The sequence below is a fragment of the Dendropsophus ebraccatus genome, chromosome 8 (assembly GCF_027789765.1).
Source record: "Dendropsophus ebraccatus isolate aDenEbr1 chromosome 8, aDenEbr1.pat, whole genome shotgun sequence".
NCBI classification, from domain to species: Eukaryota; Metazoa; Chordata; class Amphibia; order Anura; family Hylidae; genus Dendropsophus; species Dendropsophus ebraccatus.
In genome coordinates this window covers 92,352,939-92,371,930 of record NC_091461.1, presented here as the reverse complement: position 1 = coordinate 92,371,930, position 18,992 = coordinate 92,352,939, and the positions used below count along the sequence as shown (strand labels likewise).

General features: G+C 46.1%; 1 protein-coding gene across 3 annotated transcripts; it reads right to left on the bottom strand.

Moving 5' to 3' along the window:
• Window positions 1–1,824: 1,824 nt before the first annotated feature.
• LOC138799575 (zinc finger protein 271-like) lies at window positions 1,825–15,189 on the bottom strand. Of its 3 annotated transcripts, none has more exons than XM_069980954.1 (5): window positions 15,142–15,189; window positions 8,801–8,939; window positions 8,574–8,723; window positions 7,825–7,912; window positions 1,825–5,908 (listed from the first exon to the last, which is right to left on the bottom strand). In XM_069980954.1, exons 2-5 carry the CDS (start codon window positions 8,876–8,878, stop codon window positions 4,239–4,241), a joined length of 1,986 nt encoding a protein of 661 aa, XP_069837055.1. In that variant the 5' UTR covers window positions 8,879–8,939; window positions 15,142–15,189; the 3' UTR covers window positions 1,825–4,238. The 3 variants fall into 3 exon arrangements, with proteins under 3 accessions (XP_069837055.1, XP_069837053.1, XP_069837054.1); XM_069980952.1 differs by having other exon boundaries at window positions 15,132–15,187; XM_069980953.1 differs by lacking the exon at window positions 15,142–15,189 and adding an exon at window positions 12,572–12,977.
• Between the last annotated feature and the right edge of the window lie 3,803 nt (window positions 15,190–18,992).

Genomic DNA, 18,992 nt, shown 5'->3' with positions numbered 1-18,992 from the left:
GGCATCATTTTTAACATAATTAGAAAAAATTTGATCTAAATTGACTTTACAAATATATCATTTAATTCTCTAGAGAATTTTATCTGTTGTGCAATAAAGCAGGGGTTCCTTAAAAGGGGTTATTCACCCAAAATTTTTTTCTTTCAAATCAACTGGTGTCATTCACTGACTGAGATGGAACAGAACTGCAGCCAATGATTGGCTGATCAGGCTGTCACTTCCAGATGTACAAATTTTGGAAGTGGAGGTGGGATTGTTCTGCCAAGGATAGAAGCTGACATAGGAGAACACCAGGTAAGGGTCCTATTCCACGGGCCGAGGAGGGCCCGATCAACGATGTAAACGAGCGCCGATCTGATAGATCGCGCTCGTTTACTGGGCCTATTCCACGGCCCGATGATCGTTGAGCGAGGGCTGCAGGGACATCGTTACCGATGTCCTTGCAGCATCATACATTACCTGGCTGGAGGGCTTGTCCTCTGCTCCGTCTCCTCCCCGGGTCCCCCGCACTCTATCTTCTGAATGGCCGGTCAGCTGACAGGCCACACTCAGCCAATCACAGGCCGCGGCGGTCCCGGCCTGTAATTAGCTGAGCGCTCCGTCAGATGACCGGCCATTCAGAAGATAGAGCGCGTGTGACCCGGGGATGAAGAAGCCCTGCAGCCAGGTAATGTATTATGATGCTGCTGCTGCTTCTTCTCAAATCGTTGGTTGCCCGCCGCGCACCGCTATTCAACCGTAGCGATGCGCGGTGGGGGAACGATGATTTTAGGTCTGGCCCTAAATGAAAGATCAGCCGATGACACGATCATCGGCTGATCGTTCTCTCTATTTCACCGAACGAAAATCGGCCCAAATGGGGCCGATCCAGCCGATTATCGTTACTGTGGAATAGGGCCCTACGAATAGGCTGTTTGTTATGTCCTGTGCCTGGGCAGCAGCAGTAGTCCCGTGTTTTGAGACTCGTAACTGAGGCTCCGCAAAGCTTTTTGCATAATGATAACGTTTTAGGGATCTCAGGGCTAATTCACACATCCGTTGTTCTGTCCGCAATTGCACATGAAACCAATGTTATCCTATGGCCCTGTTAACACGTCCGTACGTGAAGCGTTTTTTTGCGGCATGGATCGTTGGGGTAATGATGTGTGAACGTAGTGCTCCGTGAAGCACGGAGCACTACGGATACACATACGGTAGTGCGGTCCGCGGCCACGGACTGCACTACGGGTGTGTGAATGTGGCCTTAGTGACCTCTAACACCATTACTGCGTGCTGCCGTCACCGGAATTTGCCGGGGTTGCCTGGGCTAGTTGGCAGCTTGAAATCTTCATTTATAAACAAACTTACAGACAAAGAAACTAATTACGTCCAAAGGTTTGCTGATCTTTTTAAATACTTTTGCAAATTAACAGGTAAACAAACATACATATACTTTTTACGTAAAAAGGTATCAAACTTATTTCTGACACAACACATTTCAACAACAAAAATCAATTACATTTCTTTGGTCTAAATTAGATTACCACGTCCTAATCACTTTTACCCAAATGTAGGTGTTTAACCTCTTGGCACATCTGCTGTACATTTAGGGCACTGGCGTTAGGTAGTTCATTCCAAGTGTTGTAAATATACACCACAGTGATGAAGCACACAGGTGCTGCATCCGCACCATTCACAGTTAGGGTCAAACTGCTGGAATATACTCTTTATCCACCAACCCACCCCACAAATCGCTAGTACCATCCGCATAATTCCTTACAAGTCATGTCTTTTAAAATGCACCTGGTGCTTTGGTTAGAGTAAAAAAAACATTTTTTTGCTCTAACCAAGGCACCGGGTGCATTTTAAAAGACACAACCAGTAAGGATTTACTCTCATCATATGGATGGTACTAGCGTTTTGGTGGGTACAGAGTCGCTTTAAAAAGAAAGTCACACAAAATCGAAAGACGGCAGGCAGGGGGGCACAGGAAAATAATAAACATGTAAACTCATCCCATCCCCGAGCCTTGGTTGTGTAGCTCCTGAGTCCCGTTGATGGCCATCTGCTGTCATCTTCAGCTGAAATCCAGGTACGTCATGTACCCAGCTGCAATGATTCCCCACTCAGCCAGTCAGTGATTGGCTAAGCAGGCAATCACTCAGCTGGGTATGTGACATTGCAGAAGAGCTGCAGGACAACAGCGGCTGTCATCGGGACCCGGGAGCGGCACTACAGGGCACGAGGACGGGTAAGTTTACCTTATTATTTTTCTGCACCTTCCAACTTCAATTTTCATGGGACTTCTCCTTCAACCCCTTTTATATCACAGACAACGATTATGGGGTGCCAAAATGCCCAGTTCTGCCGTTCTTGTCTTCCTATCAGACACTACTAGAGCCTGTCAGTTACTCTGTAATACAGAAGCTTTACGGTTAAGTGCCTTAGTGTGACAAAAAAAGGGAAAAATTGTTAAAATATAAATGTTAAAAATGTAAAAAAAACTTGGTACAAAATTATAAAATATACAATTGGTACTGCCACCACTGTAACAACCTGTACTCTAATACGAATGTATTATTTATCCTGCACTGAGAACACAATAAAAGAGGAATGCCAGAATATCCTTCCACCCAAAATGGAATAAAACTAGCAAATAACTAGCCCCCACAAGACTAAAAAGGTTACGACCAACCCTGAAACACACATGTAATGTGTAAAAGTAATAAAACATAAAACTCTGTTCACCAGACCATAATCATATCAAGAAGAAAAAAAAATTTGGAATTGCTGTGTTTGCAATAAATAATACACTATATGGATATAAGTACAGTGGTCCCTCAACATATTATATTAATTGGCTCCAGGAAGACTTGTATGTTGAAACCATTGTATGTTGAGACCAAAATTCTATGGAAAACTGCACAGGAAAAGAGCAGCACAGGACATGTAGTATCACACTATACTGTAGAGAATCACTACTAGACAGCCAACCAGTGCAGGCACTCCACTAATACTGGGGTTTTACCAGTAAAACGGCCAGTTTCATTGGTTGATCTAGTTATTTACATGTGCCGCAGATCCTGACTGTAGTGTTGTATGTTGAGTCCGGTCTCAAGTTATGATGGTCCAGAAAGGAACATTGTATGTTAAAAATATTGTATGTTGAGACCAAATTTCTATGGAAAACTGGCCCAGCTAAAGAGCAGCACAGGACATGTAGTATCACACTATACTCAATCACTACCAGACAGCCAACCAGTGCATGCATTTCAGTAATACTGGGGATTTACCAGTAAAATGGCCAGTTTCATTGATTTATCATCTAGTTATTCACATGTGCTGCAGATCCTGACTGTCTGTAGCATTGTATGTTGAGTCTAGTCTCAAGTTACGATGGTCCAGAAAGAACCATTGTATGTTAAAAATATTGTAACTTGAGGCCATTTTAAATTAGGGATGACTGTATTGGGGCACACCTCTTAACACAAGTGTTTCATTAAAGGGGCTACCCAGGATTATAAAGGCATATCTGGAATCTCTGATGGCTGAGAAACATGAAAGGTGAAGCAAAGTTGAACACACTTGGCTCTTTCTAAGAGCCTGGAAATGGACCAGGCAGAGGCAAGGGATGTAATAAAGAAGCCACTGGATGGTGGACAAGTAAACTGCGGGAGCAGCTCTTCCTTGTAAGCATGTCAAAAGATCCTCTCTACTAGTGGTCTGTATGGCCTGCCTAGAGCCTATTCACCATATGTGCGTACCTTTATATGACTGCTGCTCCTAACAGCTTCGTTACAGATAGTGGGTAATTCACTGAAATGACCATCCGGCTCCTCTTATTCCAATGATGACCCCCCTCTCTGTCAACTGGGCAAAGTGTCTTGGGGTGCCTCATAAAGGTATATCTAGCAGCCAACAATATTTAACAAAAAGGTACACTACCCAAAAGTAGCCTCTGAAATCAATTTTATAGGGCAGCAGGGGAGCATATCTGCCTGAGATATAACTGCAGACTTTTGCAGCAATCTGACATTTCCGTGTCAGTGCGTTACTTTATCTTTGTCAATGAGCGTATGCCTTTTCTTAAGGTCCATATCATTCCTAGGAGGTCTATGAGGGCCTATCTTACATGAGTGCTTGTAATACTCTTGCGTAAAAGGGATTTGACCGCCAGGAATCTAGCTAAGATTAGAGAACCTGTCTCAGAATTTAACATCTTCTCAGAAGATTTTTTTTACACTGGTTTTCTCAAAATATTACTTGTCATGTATTTTTATATGTCTTACCAAGTTGGACTTTTTATTAAAAGTCTTTTTGCACTGAGCGCATTCATACAATTGTTGTTGCTTTTGCAGTTCAGTGTAAATCTTCTTTTCTTTGTGACTCCGCCTATGCTTACGCCAGCTCGTCCTGTCGGCGAACTTTTCTCCACATTTGGAACATGGAAAATATTTTACCCCCGTATGACTTTTCCTATGAAAATCGTAACATGATTTTGATCTAAAGCTTTCTCCACATTCTGTACAAGTAAAAGGCTCCTCTCCTGTCTGAGTTCTTTGATGTCGGACCATATTTGACTTAATGGAAAACACTTTGCCACAGTCGGCGCAGGCGAATGGTTTCTCTCCTGTGTGGACTCTCCGATGTGCAACCAAACTTGACTTGTCGTTAAAGGCTTTTCCACAGTCTAAACATGAAAATGGCTTCTCCCCAAAGTGCCGTTTCTGATGGGCTACTAAGCTTACTTTACTGGCAAACACTTTATGACACTGTGGGCAAGATATTGGGTTATCACCTTCATGCATCTTCTGATGGGTCAGCAGATCGTACTCGTTGGAAAAATATTTTCTACATCTAGAGCAGGAAAGTACTTTATTGCCCTTATGAAGCTGTTGATGTAGAAAAAGGCTTACTTTCTGCTTAAAACCTCGATTACATTCATTGCATTTAAAGGGCGTTTCTCCCCTGTGAGATGCCAGATGCTTCTTCAGACCGGATTTATCACTGAAATGCTTCTCGCACTCTGAACAGGCAAAAGGTTTCTCACCCGTGTGGATTCTTTTATGCGTTACCAGATGGTATTTATTTATAAACCGCTTCTTGCAGTCAGGGCAGGTATATAGCTTCTCCCCTGTATGAAGTCTTTGATGTCTGACGCAGCTACCAACATTCAGAAAACACTTTCTGCATTCAGGACAGGAATACAGTTTATGATTGTAGACTTTCTGATGGGTCAGGAAGGATTCTTCTGAAGGGAAAAACACTTTACATTTTGGGCACGAAAACTGGTTTTCAACTTCATGTTTTTTTTGATGCACCAAGAGGTGAATTAGCTGCACAAAGCTTTGACTGCAAACAGAACACGTATAGGGCTTTTCCCCGGTATGGATCTTCAGATGACGGGTGTAGTTGGAGCGCTCTGTAAAAGATTTACCACAATCGGGACAGACAAATGGTTTATAACCTTTATGGATTCTTTGATGGATTTGGAGATGGGATTTATTAAAGAAACTTTTTCCACACTCTGCACAAAAGTATCTTTTCTCTCCCGTGTGAATTTTCCAGTGGCGGTCCAGACGTGATTTACTGATGAAGCTTTTTTCACAAGATGAACATGAGAAGGGCTTCTCACCCGAGTGTGTTCTCTGGTGTACAACCAAGTGTGCTATGCGCAAAAATGCTTTACCGCATTCAATACAAATGTGCTTCTTTTTTTGCTTAGAATTTAATCTATCTGGTTCAGAATTGAGGACGCTACTTGTACGCTCGCCATTTTCCAAAGTACCAGTAGCTGCACTGTCACTGTCATTTGCTGCTGCTGCTTCTTCTGAAGCAAGGCTGTCATTGGGTTGATGCTCCATAGTACTTTGGCCAGCTTCAGACTCAGGTGTCTCAAAGCAGTTGTTGTCTTCTTCCAAATGATGACCTGGAATGAAAAGGAACAAAGAATATGGAAATAATACTTGTATTTATAAATACAAGTGATAAAAAGAAAACGTAAATGGGGCTTTCTAAGTTAAATAACGTATTCCATATCGTCAGATACAAAATACAGGTCAAAGCATAGCCAAGGAGTCATCCATGTGGAACTAATGTGTTTTATTTGAAGTCCACCATCATACAAAAAGCTACATTTTGGCAGATAAAGCTAGTTTTATCTGCCGAAATGTCACTTTGTGTATGATGGTGGACTTCAAATAAAATATGTTGGATCCACATGGATGACTCCTTGGCTATGCTGTGACCTGTATTTTTTATATGTTTGCTGTTGTGATGGCCTATCCCTACTACATGCAGACCTTGCGCTAGCTTCTTTTCTACTATTATCCCTTATCAGAATAGAGGATAAGTGTCAGATTGCAGGGGGGGGCTCCAACTGCTATGACCCAAGAACAGGATCCAAAGTCTTTGTTTTGAATGGAGTGCCGAGTCACACATGAGCTGCGGGAAACAAAGGAGTACAGCCATTGGCCATCTCTGACAGCTCCATGGACAATGAATGGTGCGACTGCTACCTCCATTTGGATCCAAGACTTTAGGCCCTGTTCTCAGACTTGCAGGACGTTTCTTGTGAGCTAACACTTATTTCCTTTTATGTGAATAGAGGATAAGTAGTGTGAGCCGGTCCCTTTAACCCCCCACAGCCCCTGGTCCGGAGCATACATTACCTGCTCGGCGGCACTGATTGGCTGATGGGGACCAACGGGAGGCGGGAGCCTCACACACAGCCATGGTGCCGAGCAGGTTAAAGGGGCCGGGTCACATACTGGCAGCGGAATGAAAATTCCGCTGCGGGTATGTGACTCATTCACTTCACACTATCAGGATCCGCAGCAGTTTTCGCTGCAAACTCGCAGCGTGAAATTCGCTGCGGATCCGTTATGTGTGAAGCTACCCTAATAGCATAGCACAGGAAATGCCATAAGTGTCTGATAGATGTGGGTCCCACCAATAGAAATCACACAAATTCTGAGATTGAGGGCCTCCCAGCTCCCAAAGTCTTACTTATGGCAGCTGGAAGTGGTCAGGAGGCCTGAATCAGCAAAGCAGATTATTTTAAACATTTTGCACAGCTTGACTTTAATGGGGGTTGCGCAAACATTGTAGCACCAAGATATATGCAGTTTATGTTACTCTCCTCAATCACAAAATAAGGACAATCCCAGAGACAGGAAGTGCACACATCAGACATATAGGAAATGTCTTGAGGATATCCCCTTAATATGGAAATGGGAATCTCTTTAACGCTTAACTAGATCTATCAATGCATTATAATAATTTGGTGCCAAAAATACATTAATGGAGTTCTGGCCAAATGTTACATTCATTAACATCTGTGTTACATAAGTGAAAGCGTTGTAAGAAGTGGGGTGGGCTTATGATAGAAAACAAGGAGAAGAACAATGAAAAAGAGAAGACATCAAGAAGAAAATGTAGAAAGATGTTGAAGGGCATAGAAGAAAAAAGATGACAATTAGAAAGAGAAGGATGCTAAGAATTACTACAAAAAGAAAGATGGCAAGAAGGCATACGGAGACAATGAGAAGAAAGGAGGAGAGCAAGGAAAGAGAAAAGAAGGCAACCACTGAGGATTCCAAGGCGAAAGAGAAAAATAAAAAGTAGAAGCTGGCAACTGAGAAGAGAAAAAGGATAAACGGTAGAAGACAAGTATGTGAGAGACATAGGAAGTCAGGACAATAACAAAAGAAAAGGAGAATGAAAGAAAAAAAAAAAGAAAATAATTATATCAGCAAAAAAAATGAAGAAAACCAAGCAGAAAGGGAAACACTACAAAATTTATAAGACAAATGAGAGTAGAAGATGGAAGAAAAACTGACTCACCCATTTCCCCACCATTTTCATTCATCCCATCGGTATCTGCTGCTTCTTCATGTGCTTGCTCTGGAGGAACAACCACCTGCTTTGTGCCCTACAGAACATGAAATGATACAATATAAAGAAGATCCATCATTCTACAAAAGCAGAACTCTGAATGGAGCCCAGGTCTCTATGCTTTATAAGCATAAAATATTTACAGACCATATAGTAAGGAATCATTTTATAACGTGTTTACTTGTTTACAGACATACACTATGATCTTAAATTATACTTAAGATCTAAATGTGATATCATAGGGGTAAGATGGATAATCTCTGGTGTAGGGTTTTATCGAGTGAAAACTCTAGTTGCCCCTCAGAATTGTTCACATTAAAGGGGTTGTCCAGTGAAAATATTTTTCTTTCAAATCAACTGGTGTTTTTACCCGAACCTGTCACATGCAATGATAGAATTATTATTAGAGATGAGCGAACCGGGTTCGGGTTTAAGTTGAGATGAACTCGAACGTTCGGTATTTGATTAGCGGGGGCTGCTGAACTTGGATGAAGCCCTAAGGTTGTCTGGAAAACATGGAAACAGCCAATGACTATATCCATGTTTTCCACATAGCCTTAGGGCTTTATCCAAGTTCAGCAGCCACCGCTAATCAAATGCCGAATGTTCGGGTTCGGATGGACTCGAGCATGCTCAAGGTTCGCTCATCTCTAATTATTATCCTTAATGTTGCTGTAGAATGTCCCAGCAGCACTCACCTCTCCACTCAGAAGCTTAATGATTTTATTTGTGAGTTCAAGGATTTTCTCATCAGTTTTTCTCTCATGTATAAGTAACAGAGGCGAAGACTCTAAGATAGGACTCTGTGACCTATGACATTCAACTGGCTTCTTCACTGGTCCATAAGTCTATAGGGTAAAACAAAGACCATGACAATGTTTCATTTTCTTTTTATTATGATGTTATAATTAAATGTTTTCCTCACCACTCCAGTCAGGAGGAAGATGATCTCCAGGGTAATAGTTAAGATCTTTTCTGTTAAGTGATTCTCTTCCTTTTCCATTTTAAACTATCCAGTGGAAAGGTCAGGCACCGACTAAAGATGATGAACTCCAGCGTGTTCCCTGAAATAGAGAAATCATAACAAGAACTTCAAAGGCCCATAGAATAAGACAAAACTGACATTCAGAAGACAACTAACCGAGCCCTTTGGAAGGTAAAAGTTGTTGGCCTCGCACAGCTAAAACCATAGTGTCATTTTGATGAAATTATCAAGGTAGAAAAACTAGATCACAATGTGATACCTGGCTTGATATACCATGGATTGGTCACAAGTCAGGAAGTATGTCAGGTAATTGTGGCCTAAGACAGGACAGGATATTCCAGAAAGACAAGGATCTACATGTCTGGTAAACCTTAAAGGGGAGATTAAACGTGTTTATGTTACTTTCCAGTTTGATCCTTCTTATGTAGGACTACGTAGTAATTGGGTAAAGGTGCCTATACATCTTCAATAACAGTTCCTTATGGGGAGGGGTAAGCTGCAGCCAGACTGCCCTAGTGCTGGCTTATCCCTCTGAAAACAAAAGGGTCAGGGAGCGGAAATGCATCATGGCTAACCCCTAGCTCCACCAATATCTTATGTTGGTGGAGGCAGGAGGCCCCCATACCCTTTATACCTCTGGTGGCGGATTTGGTCAACTTCATCATAAATTGTATGGCCACCTTTATCCCAAAGGTTTCCAGATTACTTTATGGCACACAGAAACATAACCAACAGTGGATTACTTTTTGACTGATTTAAAGTGAGAGTAGGGATGAGTGAACTTCCACTGAACCCAAACTCTTGCCATTTGATTACCAGTGGCTAAAGAAGTTGGATGCAGGGCTAGGGCTGCCTGGAAAACATGGAATTCACTGAATTGCAGCCACACAAAATAGTCTGTGCACACAATGGATAGTACGGCCCCCGGCTGCACTTTACATTGTCTGCAATGGTTAATCGGAGTGCGGGCACACCCGAACGTGCCCGCATTCCAATTCAAAAGAAATGAAGTTCATCTGGCGGGTACTGCAGTACCGACCAGGGTGAACTTCACAGACAGCAGCTGTTCTGTGACACACCAGTGTCACAGAATGGCCGCTGTCTTATAGCATGTGAACCCAGCCTGAAGGCCTTATTCCAAGGGCCGACTGAGAGAAGCAAACGAGCACTATCAGCTATTCTACACGGCTGCAGCGAGCGGGTGAGTTCGGGGGTGCGGGGAGGCTGCCCGGGTGATCGCTAAATCGTCCAGGTAGCCCATAACATACTGCAGTGGTCTGCTGCCGCAGCTGCTATTCCATGGGGCGACGGCAGCAGATCATTGCTGTATGAGTCGTTTGTTTTTCAACATGTTTGAAAGATAAATGACGCAACGATCAGCTGACTGATCGTTGCCTTCTATTCCACAGGACAGTTGTTGGCCGATAATCATTCCGTGGAATAGGGCTATCAGGCTATATCCATGTTTTCCAGGACTTTCTTTTCAAGACCAAATTCAAAGTGTTTCATATACAGATAGGACTCTGCAAGTGAGACAAAATATGGCTGAAAATAAACTTCTGTTGGTAAAGCTAATTTTACATCTGATTTTCTTTTTTATATGTAAAGCTAAAGGAAGTGGTCAAAACCTGGTGTAAAGTGTGTAATGATTCTGTTTGTGTGTTTCTTGGGCATAGACAGGAGGTAGTAAATGACTTGGACTTAATTTTGCACTCTTTTTGACACAAATGTGACTGTTTTTGTCACAATATGGTCCAATACATTGATTATTTTTGCTTTTTGTTAAGTGAAAACACACAGAGCATTTATCTCCCATCTCCATCCATGATATGTGGTTGTGTAATGGTGCGTTTACACAGAGAGATTTATCTGACAGATTTTGGAAGCCAAAGCCAGGAATGGATTTGAAAAAAAAAGGAGAAATCTCAATCCTTCCTTTGTGACCTGTTCTCTGTTTATAGTCTGTTCCTGGCTTTGGCTTCAAAAATCTGTCAGAAAAATCTCTCTGTGTAAACGCACCATTACACGTCCATTCTGCCCAAATCTACAGATAAAAAAATTGTCTGGAATGTGTCCAGACCGTACTGTTCTGTCGCGATCTCAGAGGTATAGCATTTGGTACACCAGCTTGGTGTAGAATTCAGCTACAATTCACACCTGTTTGTAGGCCAAAAGTGTAAGGTCGGGTTCACACTACGTAAAAAACACGGCCGTATTTTATGAAACCGGCTGTAATTGTGCAAAGAACGGCGGTTGTTTGTGCAATTATGGTTGGTTTCATAAAATACAGACGTGTTTTTTACGTAGTGTGAACCCGGCCTAAGGGTGCTTTCACACCTTCTCCACAAACTGCCCGTAGCACGGACGGTGTTCTGTGGAGTAGACCTCAGAGCTCACCGCATCATGATTAATTATGATGTCAGGAACTCCGGTACTAATTGAAAGTTTGCGTTGGTGTACTGTCACAGCCGCACAGCTGTATCAGTACACCAGCGCAAACATTTAAACGGTATCGGAGCTCCCGACATCATAATTAATCATGATGCGGGAGCTCCGAAATCCTGTAACCTTGTTGTTCCAGAACAATACAATAACTGTCAGCTGAACAATAGTTTAGCTGACAGTTACCTCTCCTGATTTTGTTCAGATACCGATCAATGTTTGAGTACTGAGCAAAACATCAGTGGGAAAGTTTTGCAGGAACACATGATTTACATTACATAGGGCTAGTTATAGGGTGCCTTTACACAGAGAGATTTATCTGACAGACTTTTGAAGCCAAAGCCAGGAACAGACTATAAACAGAGAACAGGTCAAAAGGAAAGACTGAGCGCTCTCCTCTTTTAAAATCCATTCCTGGCTTTGGCTTCAAAACTCTCTCAGATAAACCTCTCTGTGTACAGGCACCCATAGACTCATACTACCATTTATTTGGTATCACATATATCCAGTTATGGTCTTATACTACTATGGACTTGTTATTAAATTGGTTTGCACAATATCCATTGAATATCTTTATTTCCTGCAATTTCCTGAATCCACTGTATTACAAATACTCTCCAACAAAAGACAATAAATAACCTATTATGTATCTGCTGTAAAGAAAATTCTCGAACTTCTGTTAAAGGAGTCAGTGACCACAGTGGTGACCAACCCCAGTTATTGGCTGAATGGACTTTTCCTATGTTTTCGGATAAAGAACACAAAGTTGTGAGGAGCAGTAGGAGCAGAGTCAAAATGGTAACATGGCAGAACTTTTTCTCCTCCAGCTAACCCCTATATGACAGCACAGGAGAGGTTCTGGCAATATGTCCACCCCCATAGTGGATGTAATAAAGCATATGTATCAGTATCTGAATCTAAGGCTCTTTTCACACTGTCTGCACTGTCCAACTGCAAAGCCAAACTTCTAAGTGTCCATCCTCCCAGCACTGCAGAGCCAACCATCTACCTACCCATGCCACCCTCCCAGCAATGTAGAGCCAGCCATCTACCTACCCATGCGACCCTCCCAGCAATGCAGAGCCAGCCATCTACCTACCCATGCGACCCTCCCAGCAATGCAGAGCCGATTATCTACCTACCATGCCACCCTCCCAGCAATGCGGAACCGGCCATATACCTACCCATGCCACCCTCCCAGCAATGCAGAGCCGATTATCTACCTACCATGCCACCCTCCCAGCAATGCAGAGCCAGTCATCTACCTACCATGCCACCCTCCCAGCAATGCAGAGCCAATCATCTAAGCGCCCTTTTCCAGAGACTTGAGTGTGAATGATCGGTGGGCAACTGTGCCATGTCCTGGGGCAGATGGGCAGAATAGTAGAAATCTAGGAGTTCCATACTAAGGCTGCATTCACACGTTCAGTGATTTTCCCGGTCCGTGATTGTGGTCCGGCAGCTTCCTCCGTGATCCGTGCAAAACAGTCCGTTTTGCATCCGTTTTATATCCGTGTCCGTTTTTTCCAAGGATCTGTCTTACAGCATTTTAAATGACATTGATTACATCACATCCGTGTTTCTCACGGATGAACACGGATGTCACATCCGTGTACATCCGTGAAAAACACGGATCTCATTGATTTCTATGGGGAATCCTTTCCGTGCATCCGTTCCGAGTAATGACATGTCCTATTTTTTAACGGAACGGATCACGGATCCGTCAAATCACGGAACATCTGAATAGCCCCATAGAAAGCAATGGGCTGTAAAATTGTCCGTGCGCACGGATCCGTGAGCACGGACAACTTCCCGGAACGTGTGAATGCAGCCTAAGTTAAATTCAATGCAGATATACTTGGTGGTGTCTATATGGCAGCTCCCATATACAAGGACCCAGATAAATCTCCAGTGTCCATACCAATAGCCAGGTATTACCACCCAGGGGTGCCAGCTAAAGTAATGCCCAGATATACCCACCACACAGCTGTGCCCACACAGATGTGTGATACTGTTATACTGCCGCCCACTGCTCAGTACCGGGACAGCACTGCTACGTTATACTGCCGCCTACTGCTCAGTACCGGGACAGCACGACTACATTATACTGCCGCCTACTGCTCAGTATCGGGACAGCACGGCTGCGTTATACTGCCGCCTACTGCTCAGTATCGGGACAGCACGGCTACACTATACTGCCGCCCACTGCTCAGTATCGAGACAGCACGACTACATTATACTGCCGCCTACTGCTCAGTACCGGGAAAGCACGGCTGCGTTATACTGCCGCCCACTGCTCAGTACCGGGAAAGCACGGCTGCGTTATACTGCCGCCTACTGCTCAGTACCGGGACAGCACGACTACATTATACTGCCACCCACTGCTCAGTACCGGGACAGCACGGCTGCGTTATACTGCCGCCCACTGCTCAGTACCGGGACAGCACGGCTGCGTTATACTGCCACCCACTGCTCAGTACCGGGACAGCACGGCTACATTATACTGCCGCCTACTGCTCAGTACCGGGACAGCACGACTACATTATACTGCCGCCCACTGCTCAGTACCGGGACAGCACGACTACATTATACTGCCGCCTACTGCTCAGTACCGGGACAGCACGGCTACATTATACTGCCGCCCACTGCTCAGTACCGGGACAGCACGACTACATTATATTGCCGCTTACTGCTCAGTACCGGGACAGCAGTGCTGCGTTATACTGCTGCCTACTGCTCAGTACCGGGACAGCACGGCTGCATTATACTGCCGCCCACTGCTCAGTACCGGGACAGCACGGCTACATTATACTGCCGCCCACTGCTCAGTACCGGGACAGCACTGCTGCGTTATACTGCCGCCCACTGCTCAGTACCGGGACAGCAGGACTACATTATACTGCCGCCTACTGCTCAGTACCGGGACAGCACGGCTACATTATACTGCCGCCTACTGCTCAGTACCGGGACAGCACGACTACATTATACTGCCGCCCACTGCTCAGTACCGGGACAGCACGGCTACATTATACTGCCGCCTACTGCTCAGTACCGGGACAGCACGGCTACGTTATACTGCCGCCCACTGCTCAGTACCGGGACAGCACGGCTACATTATACTGCCGCCTACTGCTCAGTACCGGGACAGCACGGCTACATTATACTGCCGCCCACTGCTCAGTACCGGGACAGCACGACTACATTATATTGCCGCTTACTGCTCAGTACCGGGACAGCAGTGCTGCGTTATACTGCCGCCCACTGCTCAGTACCGGGACAGCACGGCTACATTATACTGCCGCCCACTGCTCAGTACCGGGACAGCACTGCTGCGTTATACTGCCGCCCACTGCTCAGTACCGGGACAGCAGGACTACATTATACTGCCGCCTACTGCTCAGTACCGGGACAGCACGGCTACATTATACTGCCGCCTACTGCTCAGTACCGGGACAGCACGACTACATTATACTGCCGCCCACTGCTCAGTACCGGGACAGCACGGCTACATTATACTGCCGCCTACTGCTCAGTACCGGGACAGCACGGCTACGTTATACTGCCGCCCACTGCTCAGTACCGGGACAGCACGGCTACATTATACTGCCGCCTACTGCTCAGTACCGGGACAGCACGGCTACAAAGTCCTCACAGCTCCGCACTTCAGGGAGTGATAGCAACAAAGTACAGGACGCAACAAGCAGCTATGGTTACGTGCACGGCTCCTGCGCTGTTATCTGCAGCTCACCCTATATATACTGATCAGACACAAGGCTGTCACAGCAGGTGAGGAGCCTGACCCCGCACACCCCCCGGAGACCCCACTGACCTGCACTCACTGCCTTCTAATGACAATCAGGCGTTCAAGTTTGACCACAACGTCACTTCCTGTTCATGACTCTAGCCCCGCCCCTATGTTTGCGTTCCAGCGTCTCCTAGCTGCTTTCGGTCTTTATCTTTGCTTCCGGTTTTCCTTTATGAGATCCACCCCCCTCTCCCTTTATGCTCACTACACAATGCTATACCATTTTCTTTGCTTCAACACAATGAAATGGGGGCTCTGTTTTTTTTTTAATGGGTAATAGTCAATTTTATATAATACTGTACCCTAAAAGTGTGTAGCCTCTCTTAAAGGGGTTGTTCCAAAATGATAACCTACCATAAAGTGTCCCTGTCAGTTGGAAAAAAAAATGTTATTGACATGTCACATAGACGCATCAACAGTTTTGGTCTCTAGGAAATGTAGTTTTGTTTCTGTGACCAGGGGTGATTCTAGCCTCTCTGCTGCCGGAGGCGAACTATAGGATGACGCCCCCACTGCACCCCCCACCCCCACCCCCCATCAATGCGCCCACATTATAATCCACTACTGCGCCCCCCCCCCCCCATGCTGTCCCCAGTAAACATAATGTTTGGTCCCTTGATGCACAGAGGATGTCAGGAGAGGAGGGGGCTGATCTTATAGGGGAGGTCACAGCAGCACAGAGGAGGTCAGGAGAGGAGGGTGCTGATCTTTTAGGAGATGGTCCCCCTCTTCCCCCCTCCCTTATAGATGGTCTCCATCTCCCCCCTCCCTTATAGATGGTCCCCCTCTCCCCCCTTCCCTTATAGATGGTCCCCCTCTTCCCCCCTCCCTTATAGATGGTCTTCATCTCCCCCCTCCCTTATAGATGGTCCCCCTCTCCCCCTCCCTTATAGATGGTCCCCATCTCCCCCCTCCCTTATAGATGGTCCCCATCTCCCCCCTCCCTTATAGATGGTCCCCCTCTTCCCTCTCCCCCCTCCCTTATAGATGGTCCCCCTCTTCCCTCTCCCCCCTCCCTTATAGATGGTCCCCCTCTTCCCTCTCCCCCCTCCCTTATAGATGGTCCCCCTCTTCCCTCTCCCCCCTCCCTTATAGATGGTCCCCCTCTCCCCCCTCCCTTATAGATGGTCCCCCTCTTCCCTCTCCCCCCTTATAGATGGTCCCCCTTTCCCCCTCCCTTATAGATGGTCCCACTTTCCCCCCTCCCTTATAGATGGTCCCCCTCTTCCCTCTCCCCCCTCCCTTATAGAAGGTCCCCCTCTTCCCTCTCCCCCCTCCATAATAGATAGTCCCCCTCTTCCCCCCCCTCTTATAGATGGTCCCCCCCTCCCCCCCCTTATAGATGGTCCCCCCCTCCCCCCCCTTATAGATGGTCCCCCTCTCCCCCCTCCCTTATAGATGGTCCCCCTCTTACCTCTCTTCCCTCCATTATAGATGGTCCCCCTCTTCCCTCTCCCCCCCTCTTATAGATGGTCCCCCTCTCCCCCCCCCCCTTATAGATGGTCCCCCTCTTCCCTCTCCCCCTCCCTTATAGATGGTCCCCCTCTTCCCTCTCCCCCTCCCTTATAGATGGTCCCCCTCTTCCCCCCCCCCCCCTCCCTTATAGATGGTCCCCCTCTTCCCTCTCCCCCCTCCCTTATAGATAGTCCCCCTCTCCCCTCTCTCTCCCCCCCCCCCCTGCACAGCAGATAAAACAAAAAACAGCACACAACTCACCTGCCATCCGTTCCCCCGTTGAGCCTCTCTGGCCTGGTCCCTGGCTGATGCGCGGCTGCCAGAGGTGTCCCATCCTGTCCCCCGGGGAGCTCTCTGATGCGCGCGCTGCCGGGGACAGGATGGGACACCTCCGGCAGCCGCGCATCACCCGGGGGACTAAGGCTGCATTCCCACGTTCCGTGATCCTGACGGATCACGGACGTGGAATGCCGGTACCGGAGACCCCCGCACCCGGACAGCATCTGTAATTAGATGCTGGGAGCTGGGTAGACTGTATTCATAAGCGCCGCGCTGTAGTAACAGCACCGCGCGGCTAATTCAGTACAGCGCAGCGCTTATGAATACAGTCTCCCCATCTCCCAGCATCTAATTACAGATACTGCCCGGGCGCGGGGAGACTCTGGTACATGCATTCCGGGAATGCAGCTAATCAGTGGCAGATTATAATGTGGGCGGCGGGGCATGGGCCCCCCGGAGCCTCGGGCCCCCGCCCATATTATAATCCGTCATATGCTGACCCCATGATGACAGCTGGTGGCGCCGCCTGAGGTAGACGACTCAGGTCGCCTCATCATTGCGGCGTCACTGTCTGTGACATTGACCATTTAGGTATTCTGATAGGCGGAGTCTCACTACTGGATTCCCCCGCTTACTAGGAGGACAGGAATCCCTGTGGTGCTGCATGTGACTATAGCGGTGGTTGAGTCTGCGCAGTACTTTACCTTACCTATAGTCCAATATTGAGTCCTATGGTGAGTGAATGAATGACCCTGCAGCATGAATGATCAGAGGGGACAGGGAGCGCTGGCGGGGAAGCTGTACTGGACCAGGATGGGCGACTTGTTTATGGTGTTTACAGCATCCCCTGCCATCCAGCATTTTTTAAAGTGTCACTGTCATTTAATTTTTATTTGTTTTTGCAAAAATCGATAGTCCAGGCGATTTTAAGAAACTTTGTAATTGGGTTTATTAGCCAAAAAAATGCGGCACTAAAACAAGAAAACAAAGAGTTAATTTACAGCTACATCACTAACCTCTCTGACCTCTGAATAGAGGCTTTAAAATAGCTCCTGCTGTGTAATCCTTTGTTCCCTTACGTCCCATTGGCATCACAACATATGGGGTAAATTCGCCCCTGCGAGCCCCTGGGACGAAGGAATATTTAATGAAAAAATAACAATTAAATTTTATTCCCTCCTCCATGAGGTATAAATAGGCTCCACCTCCCCCTAGACCTCAGTCTTTTTTTACTTCGTTGCTGTTAGCCCTAGGGGACTTTGTCCCTCCTCCGTTTTTATGCTTTGTTAACCTGTTGCATTCAGGTTTTCTCTCCAGGTAATGATTGCTGGGATGCCGCTGGAGCCGGTGTCCAGGTAGTATTCTGATATTTGCTTCTGCAGGTCTTAGCTTTTAAGTTTTTCTTACCTAGTGCGTCTTGGAACGCACTCTGCGTGTCACCCGAGCCGCTGGCTTTTCTTCCAGTCGCGTTCGACTGTGGAACGCATCGGCGCTGCGTGCGTCTCAGCACTGCGGCATCAGCGTCATGTCACTTCCGGAGGCCGGCAGCGGCGCGTCTCTCTGCATGCCGGATTAGCTGTGTGTTCAAGGCAGAAGGTAAGCTGTTGCTACCTCTAGGTCTGGCTGTCTTCCTCTGGAAGGATTTTCTGTGGCTCATTTGGATCTAATAGAAAACATCTGAGTGCAAAGTGCTGTGATCTCTCTTCTATATGCTTAAAAGTAAGTGTTGCTGCCACCTAGTGTCTCTTTCCGATATCACTCTAGCCAGGCTAGTGGTTTATATGTATTGTAATACATTGATTATTTGCAGATGTCTGAAATGGAGACCAGTCGTGCTGCTGGCAAAAGACCTTCTAAGGAAGCACTTCATGTGCTGAGTGTGAGACTCCTCTACCTGACGGCTATGGATACCGTAGGAGGATCATTTTTTCCAGATAAGATTCATCCTTTCTTTCATAAAAATATTTATGAATGCCTAAAAATATTTATAATGCCTAAGTACGCTGTCCTTCATGCAGACCTAAACCTATGAGGAACCTGATGTTCAGGATGTAGTTGTATGGGTCAAGGACTATGTGCAAAAGACTTTAGCGGCTAATGAGAATCGCCGCCCGTGTCCTAAGATAAAGACCAAATGGAGTATTTCTCCCT

Excerpts from the sequence above, each read along its gene's own strand:
- LOC138799575 (XM_069980954.1), bottom strand. The coding sequence starts at position 8,878 with ATGGAAAAGGAAGAGAATCACTTAACAGAAAAGATCTTAACTATTACC. Across the intron at positions 7,913-8,573 it reads TTAAGCTTCTGAGTGGAGAG|GGCACAAAGCAGGTGGTTGT; the intron begins GTGAGTGCTGCT and ends CATGTTCTGTAG. Across the intron at positions 5,909-7,824 it reads TGAAAATGGTGGGGAAATGG|GTCATCATTTGGAAGAAGAC; the intron begins GTGAGTCAGTTT and ends TTTTCATTCCAG.